Raw genomic sequence first — 11078 nt, forward strand, 5'->3', positions numbered from 1 at the left:
CCTGTGGCTGCCACCAGCTGCGCCTCAGTCGCTCTGGGGCACCCTCTGCCGGTAGACAGACGGAACTACAATTCCCAGCGGACCTCGGGACATAATGTCTCTCACACGCACCAGTTGAGGAGTCGCCATTCTGCCACCTGCCGGTCGACTGGAAGAACTACACTCCCTGGAGGCACAGACGCACACGCCTATGGTGCGCAGCCGTGGAACTGCAGGTCCAGGAGCGGACCGCGGCTGTGCGAAGTTGGGTATAGGAGAAACTACGTTTCCCATAAGTCTTTTTTTTTCCGCAGCAGTGGAGACTGGGCTCCGGAATCTTTGGCGGCAGGGACGGTGTCACTCGCATCTGCACATGGCTTTCTCCGCGGGATTCCTTTTGGGCCCCGCCGGCAAGTCGGCGGTGCAGCTGGGTGGCAGGTGAGTCCTCGGGACACTGCTTCAAATCTGGGAACAAGGGCGACCTCGGGGGCGGGCGCCAGAAGTTTATCGCCCCCAAGACTTGGCAACGCTTTGCTCACTTAGAATGCGCCTTCTGCAACTCGTCTGTCCCGGTTACGGATCGGGAAGTCAAGATTCTGGAGGTTGTGCGCTGCGCCGACGTCGCACAGCGCCCCCTCTAACCTTCCTTGCTGCCTCTGTGCCTCTACAGGTGGTTACAGCCCAGGATCTGGTTGGGGTTCCCAGACTTTTGGGGCCACCCTGTCTTGCAGCAGGCCCGTGGCAAGGCGCGCGGAAACGAGTATCAGCCGAGCAACATCAAACGCAAGCACAAGCACGGCTGGATCCGGCGCTTGAGCACGCCGGCCGGCGTTCAGGTCATTCTTCGTCGCATGCTCAAGGGCCGCAAGTCCCTGAGCCATTGAGGAGTGTAACGCTACAGGCAGGACCCCCATTAAAGCATTTCCCTCGCCTCGGACCTCACCCTGCGCCTTTGCCGGGACCTGGGGAGCAGAGAAGACTCTGGCGTAAATGCTTCCCAGATCGTGGGGTTGGCTTAAGGGAAGAAGTTTGGGTGGAACTGGAAGTGGGGGAGTGGTAGTCAGACTTGGCCATCTCTTTCTATGCTTTTGAATTACGAAGAATTTCGAACATTCGGCAGAGCACACAGAATAGTACAACGAACTGCCGTGTCCCCAGTACAAAGCTTGCACCACCAACAATCCACACCGTCCTACCCGCTCCTGTGTTACTTTGAAACAGATCTCGGGGGTCAGGTTATTTCTTCTGGGGATATTTCAGAATGTATCTCTCCAGGGTAACGGCTCTTTCAAACATAGCTACAAAACTATACCCCGCCGAGTTACCAGTAATTTCTAAATGTCATTAAATATGTGATTCCAAATTTCTACTTGTTTTATGTGTCATAACTTATATGTCTGGGAAGGCTGGTGAGAAGGTGAGGTGCTTCACATCCTCTACCTGCCCCTTGCGGGTGGGCTGTGAGACTTTGGGTGAGGCTTTAACCCTCAGGCTCCTTTGCTCTGTTGTTGTTGTTGGAAGAATAGTAGCGTCCACTTAGCCTCTTAGTGAGCATTGTCTATGCACTGGGTGCCCATCCCGTGTCCAGAAAGGGTGATCTGTCTAGTGGGGAAAGTGAATTCATACCTAGGCGTCAGGATCAGGACTGAGAGGGAGATTGTGAGGGCTATAGGAGCCCAGAGGGTGCACCTGATTTGACTAACATTGGGAAGAATCAGTCAAGGAAAGCTACCTGAAGGGAGTGGCAGGGGCTGGAGGAGGGATTGAATAGGGGTCACAAGTCCAGCCTAGTGAGGGAAGCCAGAGGTGCCCGAAATTTGGGGCACTAGGGAGCCACAGGAGGTGTTCAAGCAAGAAAGTCTGGATTGTCAATTAAAAAATAATTTAAGCCGGACGCTGTGGTGCAAGCTTGTAGTTCCAGCAGCTCGGAAGTCAAAGAGGAGGATCGCCAACTCAAAGCCAGCCATAACAAAAGCGAGGCGCTAAGCAACTCAGTGAGACCCTGCCTTTAAGTAAAATACAAAACAGAGCTGGGGATGTGCTCAGTGACCCTGAGTTCAAACCCTGGTATACCCCCTACAAAAAAAAAAAAAAAAAAAAAAAAAAAAAAAAAAAAAAAAATTCAAGCAGTTAATGCGGGAGTCGTCTAGATATGCCCAAACCCAAGGTTGAGACCATGAGGAGGAGGCTGCTGAGAATGTTCTGGTCCTCATTTTGTGGGGCACTGTATGAAAAAGCGCAATAAATCCTAAAGAGGTGAGACTTGCGGGGCCTCCGAGAGTTGTGAACTACAACTCCCAGGAGGCTTCGCGGGTACAGCATCCGCCCACTTCCGGATCTCACTTCCATCTCTTCCAAGTCCCGGGCGAGGTTTTGCTTCCTCGACCTAACTTGGCTATGAAGGGAGGAGGCGTGGCAACCAATGAGCATGTGAGTTAGCCGAATCTGACCAATGGGAGCGCGCATAGGACCTATATCTTGGGGGCGGGGCCAGGGTGTAGACCAATGACGGAGGGCAGTGGCGCCATCAGTGTACGCTGTGCCGTGGCTGGAAGTTACTGTGCGGCGGCTGCTAAGAAGGCGGCTGTGGCGGCGGCGGCGGCGGCGGCGGCGGCGGCGGCGGCGGCGGCTGAGGTGGCTGAGGTGGCGACGGAGGAAACAAGATGGTGAGGACGGCCGCCGGGCCCGTACTTCCCTTACCCTCAACAAAATGGTGCCGCGGGACCACCCACTTCTCTATCCCCCCAAGGCCTTTCACCACCTTGCCCGGCCCCCTCAGCCCCGCCCCACCCTGCGCACTGACCTGTGACCTTCGACCTCTCAGACCCTGCCTTGAGCTTTTTCTTGACCCCGCCCCAGCTCCTTCCCCGACCCCTGACCCTGTGTAGGCTTCCAGGCCCTGACAACTCATTCATTTCCGGGTCGCGGCTACCCCCGGAAATCGCTTAGAGTGGGGTGGGGTCTCCTGAGACCCCCCAACTCGGGCCTCATCCTGGGCGCGGCGGGCTTGGGCTTCTCCAGATTAGGAGGGTTTGGAAGGCCGGTCAGGGAGTCGGGGCGGGGGAGGGGGCTCGACACCGCAGACTTGCCGGGCTTTGTCGCCAAAGGAAGTGCGACATTCGCCGACCGCCCGGATTCCCCAGGGCCCTAACCCCTCCCCCACCATTCTGGGCCTCCGCTTGTCCCTAAGGAGGAACAATACCATCTCTCCCATCCTCAGGGCCTCTCCCCGTTAAATGAGGTTGCTGGTGGTACAGACTTCATAGGATTGTGATAGTGGAGGGAACTGTCATGGTGAAGTGCTTAGGACAGGGAACATTCAACAGATGAGCCGGGTGGCTGGGGCTGGTGACCTAACTCCTAACTCCTCTCGTCTTGAAGTGGGGGTAATCCTAACTGGATGTGGGGAGCTTAAAATTCCCTCTCCCCCTCCCACATCCTGGGATTTGGGGCTAGTGGCTTTGGGGGTTTGATTTGTAAAGTGTGATGGTGATTCAGCCTCAGAGTTGGACTGAAATCCCTCCCCAGCCCTTTCAGTTGGCCTCACACCGCAGGAGCAGCGGGAGGTTTGGTCAAGATAAGTTAGGGCCCCATTGCTCTCTGACTCAAAATCCCGGCCCACAGCCCACAGCCTTTGGGGTGCAGTAGAAGATGGGCAGAGGAAGCGCTCCAGTAAGGAAGGTAGGACCCAGAGTGTGGGTCCCCAAGTCTGGGTGCTGTGTTCAATTTATTACTGCCATGCATCCCCAACCTGATCAAAAGAGAATTCTGTTGGCGGTGCCTCCAGAACACGACCTGAATCCATCCATGGCTGTCCACCCTGGTCCAGGTATTGCCACCTTTGGCCTGGATGCCTGTCCCAACCCCCTCCCTAGTCTCCTTGCCTCTGTCCCACCCACTTGGTAGTCTTTACTTAACCAGTACCCTGGAGTTTAATTTAAAGATGTAAATCAGATTATATCACTTTCTAATTTATGAAATGCTCCTGAGGCTTCCTGTTGTAACCCTTTTGTGACCCAACTCCTGCCTTCAAGGCCTGCCCACCTCTGTAACCTCATCTCCACCCTCTTCATCCCTTCCTGCTGCCAGATTTATCCTGGCCTTGTTTGCGCTTCCCCATGTTCCGAGTTCCACCACCCCAGGGCCTTTGCACCTGCTGCTTCTGCCTGTAGCACTCTTCTTCCTGTGAGTATCACCTCTTCAGATCCCATCCTGACTTCTGGAGGCACCATCTCTTGCTTTGTTGGGTCACTATTGGGCCACCCACAGGGAATAGGAACACAGGTGTTTGGCACATTTTTGCTGAGGCAAAGGACGGCTGCAGGGTGGACTTCTCCCCTGTCTTCAGGCCTTGTTTTCCAGGTTAGCTGACAGGACATAAGTCTCCTCCCCTGTCTTCATTCATTTATTCAGCCTGAGTAAGTGGATGTCAGCAGCTACCTGCAGGGAGCTCTGTGCAGAGGCTGCATCCTGTGCTTATTGTGCATCCTGTCTTATTGAGACTCTGAATCAACTTGGGAGGTGGCACTGCTGGGATACCTGACTCCATGCAGGAGGCAGTGAGGCTATGAGGTCATTTGCCCCAAGTCACAGCCAATGAGGTGCTGAGCCAGGACTGAGGGGAGGATTCGAGCTTTGCACCTGTCAGCACTCAGCAACCTGGTCCCCTGTGAGCCCTGCCCTGCCCTGTGCCCTGGGCAAGGAAAGTGGATGTGTAAGCAGGCGATCCTGCTGGGGTGGAAGCAGGGCTCTGGGAGAGCCTGTCAAGGTGTGGGGACAGTGTCGGGGTAGGAGAGGTTGGAGTTGGTGGGGAGGGCAGCGGTGTGGACAGAGAGGCCTACCTGATGGCCGGTGGCTAGTGTGCTGTGGGACGAGAGGAGGGCCCAACGGGGCCAGGGCTGTGGCGAGGCTTGAGCAGAGAGGAACAGGGTCCCCTCCTGTGTCACCACCACTAGACAGCCCACCCTGGTCCCCCAGACCAGCCAAGCCTCTGTCCCCCACGGTCCTACAAGCACCCTGACCTCCACTTTCCACTTGCTGTGTCCCTATGCAGTGGGAGCTCCCCAAAGACCAGGAACAGGCTCACCGCAGTGTCCCAGTGCCCAACTTGGGGTCTGCCCCGTAGGAAGGGCCTCCCGGCACAGTGGCTTGGGCAGTTAGGCTGGAGGATCACAAGTTAAATAAAAATAAGAAGGGCTGGGAACGTGGCCCAGGGGTAAAGTGCCCCTGGGTTCAATCCCTGGTACTTAAAAAAAAAAAAGAGAGAAAAAAAGAGAGAAAACCTTGCCGGATGCATGAAGCTGGCTCCATAGTCTGAGAATCAGCTGCAGCAGGGGCCTAGGGGACGAGGCATGTTTGAGGGACTTCGAGTTGTCCCAGAGCAGATGTGAATCCTGTCTCCTAGGCAGGAAGGGGAGGCCTGCCATTCTCCCAGGTTGGCCCATGCTGCTGACCTCTCACTGGGACCAGCAGAGGAGGGGCTGGCCCATAGGGAAAGGGACACTAGTCCTCTTGTCTGTCACAGAGGATGATGTGAAGTTGCTTAAATGGCTACTTCCTCTAGGATGACCCTCTAGGCTTCAAGGGCGGGGCGGGACCCTGAGGGTACCAGGCCTTGCCCACAGCCCTAGAGTCTGGGATTGCAAGCCTTTGGGTTTCCAGACCTGTCATGTAATGGCAGGAGTGTGGTCTCTGAGGTTGGGCACACCTGAGACTAGGTGACTCAAATGAGTCACACAGATGACCTCCTTACCTCAGCCTCCTGTCTTTGGGGAGCCACCACCTCCTGCTTGGCTGGGTCGCACCTGTGATCACATTTAGGGGTATGATATTTGGGAAGACCCTGGCCTGGGGCAAGACCCCACACTAGATGCACCACTTGCCAGCTGTCCTACCTCAGGCTTGACCAGCAAGGACTTTGGAAGAGTGAATGGATTGTGTTGCTGGCTCCCTGGAGCCACATGGACCTAAAAATTTGTGCGGCCAAGCCTTGCCCCCCAGGCAGCAGCAGCAGGAGGACAGTCTGCTCCCTCCAGGCTGAGGCCCTCCTGGCAAAGGGCTCGGGCTCTGTGCGGGGAGGCAGGGCGTCCTCCCCTCCTAGGCCTGGCTCTGAGGGCCTAGTGATCAACTTGAGGGCAGGGCCTCAGAGGCAGTCCCTGAGCCGCTTGTCACACACCCACCTGCCTCGGTCCACATGGGCCTTTCTCTGTGTGTGTGTGTGTGTGTGTGTGTGTGTGTGTGTGTGTGATTGGAATTTTGTTTTTATCTTTTTGTGATACTAGAGATTGAACTCAGGGATACTTTGTCACTTAGCTACATTCCCAACCTCTTTTATTTTTTGTTTTGAGACAGGGTCTTGCTAAGTTACTCAGGCCAGCCTTGAACTTGGGATCCTGCTGCCTCAGCCTCCCGAGCCGCTGGGGTTATAGGCATGCGCCACCATGCCCAGCCCACATGGAACTTTCTAAAATGTGCAGGCAGCTTTAAAAACCTGGATAAGGACTGGTGTGTGGCTTGGTGGTAGAGTGCTTGCTTGCAAGAGGCCCTGGGCTCCGTCCCCAGCACCACAAAAAGAAAACCAAAATAACACAAACCTGTGTGTTCGGGGCTAGAATGTAGCTCAGTGGCAGAGTGCTTGTCTCCCTTGTGAAGACCTGGGTTTCATCCCCAGCCCAGAAGAGGAAGAAAAGAAGTAAAAAGGAGATAATACTTTCAAACGTGGATTTTTGGGTTTTCCGGGATTTTGAAAGTATGGGGAACCCTGGGCTTCTGTTCCTGAGTAACCACAGCCCCTGCTGGCTGGGTCTCTGTTCCCCACCTGCATCTGTTGTCACACTGACCCGTGGATTTTTTAAGATCAGCAGATGTTCCTCTCCTAGGTCTCCGTCCAAGGCAGATCCATGGAAACGGGGCTGGGAGGCCCTGCATCCTAGAAGTTTATGTCACCAAGCACAGTGCCATCCAGGGGAGCTACGGCCACTCCTCATGGTGGGCTGTGTGGGGCCTGGGTTTCACTCCTCTGTTGCTTACCACAGTGTGACTTTAAACAAGTGGCCTGTTCTCTCCCAGCTCAGTCTCCCCCCTTTTGCCTGGGTGTGGGGCGGTTGTGAGGACCTTCCAGGAGAGCATGCACTAACCTTTGGAAGGCATCTTAAGGGTACAGGGTGTAAAACTTGAGCAGGAAGAAAAGTAGAAAGAAAACCAGAAGCCACCTGGAAGCCCATCTCCCTCAGATGCACAGTAAGCAGGCTTCTCTCTTGTCACTTGATTCTCACTCTCTGTCTTCTGTGTCTTCTAGGCAGATTTTTTGAAAGGATTGCCTGTCTACAACAAAAGCAATTTTAGTCGATTTCATGCTGACTCCGTGTGCAAAGCTTCGGTGAGTGTGTTCTGGGTGCTGGAGTGCTTAGGCACTGTCTGGAGTGGCATGCATCCCCAGTAGTGGTCTTGGGGGACAGGCTGATCTTTAAGGCTAGCCTCTCCACATAGTCTTGAGTGCCTTTCCATCTCTGTTGAAGGGTAGGTGCTGAGTCAGGACTGGGGAGGGAGCAGGGACCCCGGGCCCACATTCTCCTAACCTACCCTTTCCCCAACCATCCTGCAGAATCGACGTCCCTCCGTCTACCTGCCTACTCGGGAGTACCCATCAGAACAGAGTAAGTAGCGCCTGCGGTGCATCCTGTCGTGGCTCTGAGGGGTGATCCAGAGGCCCGGCGTAGGTCAGAGACCAGGTGGCTTGTGGTCTGGTTTTCCATCCAGGGTCAGGTGGGGATGGACGCCAAAAGAAGAACAGGAAGTGATCCTGGGGTCTCTGGGCTGGAGGTGCAGGCGTGGATGCCTGTTCATTCCTGACCTTGGGAGCTGCGGGAAACCTGACTTTTTCTGGGTGCCTCTTAATTTCCACACGCTGGCATCCAGAGCTCCTGAGGGGTCTGAGCTGACCCTCCTCTGCCAGTTGCTGGTGTGGCCCCTCCCTCTGGGGTCAGGTTGGTGTCTCCTGCTGCCTCCACCTCAGGGATGTAGTGAGAACTCAGACTCCAAACAAGTACTGTCAGGCAGGCGACAGCAAAGAGCCGTTGGGACTGGGTAGGGGACCTGGCAGATGGCTCTGCAGAGTGAGAGACTGTGGTGGTGCTGTTTTGTCTTTATTTTAACTGTTAAGAAGACACCCATGTATCTGGACCCTTCAGGTGACAAGTGATTTGTGGTCACCAGGGTACAACTATGTAGATTTGCGCTCCTGGTTCACCTGGGAAAAGGCAGGGATGTGAGCCTGCCCCCACCCCAGGAAGGAACCCTGCGTACAGGAAGTAGGCACCCTGGTGGTGACTGTGGTCTGCTTTCTGAGATCACCTCCCCAGTTGTAGGCGCTGGCCTCGAGTCCCAGGGGACCACCAGGGGCTGAAGAGGCCAGGAGGCCAGGGAAGGTGGCGCACCCGTCTAAGCAGTCAGGCTGCCTCTGTGTCCTCTGCCATCATCTCTGTCTTGCTTTTCCAGTCATTGTGACAGAAAAGACAAACATCCTCCTGCGCTACCTACATCAGCAATGGGACAAAAAGGTACAGGAGGTGGGGTTCGGGTGCTGGGATCGCGGGGGAGACTGACTCCTCGCAGGGGCCTCAGGTGAGGGAGTGACCGGGCTTTTTGGGTACTTGAGGGGCCTGAGGGCCAATGGGAGTCGTCCAGGCCATCTGGAGAGGGGAGCGTTTTGGTGGCGGCAGCAGCCATGCAGCGCCACTGGGTCCTGGTGCTTAGAACTCTGAGGCCTCGGCCGGGCTCCCCAGGCCCTGCCATCCGCCGCACTGTACAGACAGGCCCTTGAGTACTTGGCCTTGTTGTCACACGTGCTGCAAGTGCTCTACCACTGAGCCACACCCCCACAGAGTATTTGGGGGGGTGGTTGGTTAGTGGAGATTGGACTCTTGGGCATTTATCACTGAGACAGGCCCAGTTGTTTTGGTTTTTTGCTTTTTTTTTTTTCCAGTTATTATTGAGAAAGTCTCACTAGGTTGCCTTGGCTGGCTTGGAGCTCGCTGTCCTCAATTGCTGGGCTCACGGGCATTGCCACCATACCTGTAGAGTCTTTCTCTTTTTGGCACTGAGGATTGAACTCAGGGCTGCTTAACCTGAGCCACATCCCAAGCCCTTTTTTTTTAATTGTAAATGGACATAATTCCTTTATTTTTTTTTATTTAGTTTTTGTATGTGGTGCTGGGGATGAAACCCAGTGCCTCTTGCATGTAGGCAGGTGCTCTACCGCTGAGCCACAACCCCAACCTCCCAGCCTTTTTATGTTTTATTTCAAGACAGGGTCTTTTGCTCAGTTGCTTGGGGCCTTGCTAAGTTGCAGAGGCCGCCTTTGAGGAGGCTGATGATCCTCCTGCCTCAGCCCCCCAAGTTACTGGGATTGCAAGTGTGAGCCACTGCATCTGGCTTTAGAATCTTTTTTTAATGATGAAATTTACACAAGATTAAAAATCCAGGCAATGCAAGAAGGTATGAATGTGAAAAGAGTTGTTTCCCAGCTGGGAACAGTGGTACACACTTGTGAATAAAAGAGTCACTCCCCCCAACCTCTGGCATCCTCACTCCCTTCCCAGAAGCCACCTTTCATACCTTTGGGACTCTCCTTCTTTCCTTCTTTAATGGAAATTTCCACATGTTGTTCAGTAATGTGGTTTTTCATGTAATATTGAATATTAGACTGAGGTTGGACAGGGACTCCCAAGTGGGTGCTCTGAAAATCTGGGGTACCTTGACCCACTCCTTCCATCCCCCTCCCCAGCTGCACAGGCCTTGGGAGCTGCCAACCAGGAAAGGATAGTACCCACACCCATCTCCTGTGCTCTTTCCTGGAGATGCAGGGTCAGGGCCAGGGCCCTTTTGCCCTTGGCTTGGTGGATCCCTCTGAGCATTTGAGAAATGGGCTGTGTGTGGGGTCTTTGGGAGAGGTGGTGCCGCTCCCCACCGATAAGATTCCCAGGAAACACCTGCCTGTCACCTGCCTTGGGTCAGAGGACACTCAGGATAGGACCGAGTGGTCCAGGTTCTAGTGGCAGCAAATGCTGCCCAGCCAGGGGCCCTGGGTCACATTTCCCACTCCAGCCCTGGCTTTCGATGCCCCGCAGGGACCTGGGTTGCACTGGGATGCTGGGAGCTCTCCCAAGCCAAGGCTCACAGCCTCGTCCTTCCCTCACCCCCAGAATGCCGCCAAGAAGAGAGAGCAGGAGCAGGTGGAGCTGGAGGGCGAGAGCTCGGCGCCGCCCCGCAAGGTGGCACGGACCGACAGCCCCGACATGCACGAGGACACTTAAGACTCGCGATCCCCCACAGGCGCCTCCTGTTGTGTCTGCTCCTTGGTCGCCCGCCCACCGTGTGTAAGCGCCCTGCCCGCCCGCCTTCCCCGCCGGCCACCCACACCCCGCCGTCCACACCACTTCCAACCTCATAGGAGCCGATGTATTTATTTTCCTTGAGTTTTTATTTATGCTGTAACATGTATCAAGCGTTGGTTAAAGGGGACGTCAGACCCAGTAGTGTGATGTCGGTAGATGCTTTTTAAAAACCATTGTTCTTCATCTTCCCCCTGCCCAGGTCCCCCTGTCCTGAGAACCTGTCTCTCTAGGGTGTAGAGCCAGGGGGTTCTGTGACTGGGTGGCAGAGATGGGGGCCAGGCCATGCAGCCTGGCTCCCCTGGACAGCTGAGCAGCCATCTCCCTCCCTGCCGGCCAGTCCAGGCCTCTGAGACTCACCTGGTCCCGACTTGTGCGGGAGGTAGCCATGCCCAGGCCTCGCTCTGAGCAGGTGGGCAGGGGAGAAGTCACCCTACCGGATCTTCCTCTTAAGTCATTTTATCATGGACTAGAGCGCTCCGTGTCCATCCCAATAAAAGGATATTTCCTACTCGACCTCGAGTCTTTGCTCCACGCTCCTCACCTCTGGAGGACGGAGCCCCTGAGAGTCATCCCGTCGTCACCAAGAGGAGGAAGAGGGGCCCCTTGTGCTGGGGCCCCAGGGACCAGCCACATCCTTTCACGAGCCTACTGCAGCCACCATGCTCAAGGCCAAGACCTGCTTGGACCAACCCCCTGCCTCACCTG

General features: G+C 55.3%; 2 protein-coding genes across 3 annotated transcripts; both read left to right on the forward strand.

Moving 5' to 3' along the window:
• Positions 1 to 204: 204 nt before the first annotated feature.
• Positions 205 to 1346, forward strand: MRPL34 (mitochondrial ribosomal protein L34). The gene is made up of 2 exons (XM_079115173.1): positions 205 to 417; positions 650 to 1346. Exons 1-2 carry the CDS (start codon positions 353 to 355, stop codon positions 861 to 863), a joined length of 279 nt encoding a protein of 92 aa, XP_078971299.1. The 5' UTR covers positions 205 to 352; the 3' UTR covers positions 864 to 1346.
• Positions 1347 to 2502: 1156 nt separating this feature from the next.
• DDA1 (DET1 and DDB1 associated 1) lies at positions 2503 to 10881 on the forward strand. 2 transcript variants are annotated; one of them, XM_079116645.1, is made up of 5 exons: positions 2503 to 2645; positions 7277 to 7357; positions 7583 to 7634; positions 8476 to 8537; positions 10182 to 10881. In XM_079116645.1, the coding sequence occupies exons 1-5, from the start codon at positions 2643 to 2645 to the stop codon at positions 10290 to 10292; spliced, it is 309 nt and encodes a 102-aa protein (XP_078972771.1). In that variant the 5' UTR covers positions 2503 to 2642; the 3' UTR covers positions 10293 to 10881. The 2 variants fall into 2 exon arrangements, with proteins under 2 accessions (XP_078972771.1, XP_078972770.1); XM_079116644.1 differs by lacking the exon at positions 2503 to 2645 and adding an exon at positions 3473 to 3660.
• The last annotated feature ends 197 nt before the right edge of the window (positions 10882 to 11078 follow it).

Source organism: Sciurus vulgaris (genome assembly GCF_902686455.1).
Source record: "Sciurus vulgaris genome assembly, chromosome: 16".
Classification (NCBI taxonomy): Eukaryota; Metazoa; Chordata; class Mammalia; order Rodentia; family Sciuridae; genus Sciurus; species Sciurus vulgaris.

Excerpts from the sequence above, each read along its gene's own strand:
- MRPL34 (XM_079115173.1), top strand. The coding sequence starts at position 353 with ATGGCTTTCTCCGCGGGATTCCTTTTGGGCCCCGCCGGCAAGTCGGCG. Across the intron at positions 418-649 it reads GCGGTGCAGCTGGGTGGCAG|GTGGTTACAGCCCAGGATCT; the intron begins GTGAGTCCTCGG and ends GTGCCTCTACAG.
- DDA1 (XM_079116644.1), top strand. The coding sequence starts at position 3,631 with ATGGGCAGAGGAAGCGCTCCAGTAAGGAAG. Across the intron at positions 7,635-8,475 it reads GGAGTACCCATCAGAACAGA|TCATTGTGACAGAAAAGACA; the intron begins GTAAGTAGCGCC and ends TTGCTTTTCCAG. Across the intron at positions 8,538-10,181 it reads ATCAGCAATGGGACAAAAAG|AATGCCGCCAAGAAGAGAGA; the intron begins GTACAGGAGGTG and ends CCTCACCCCCAG.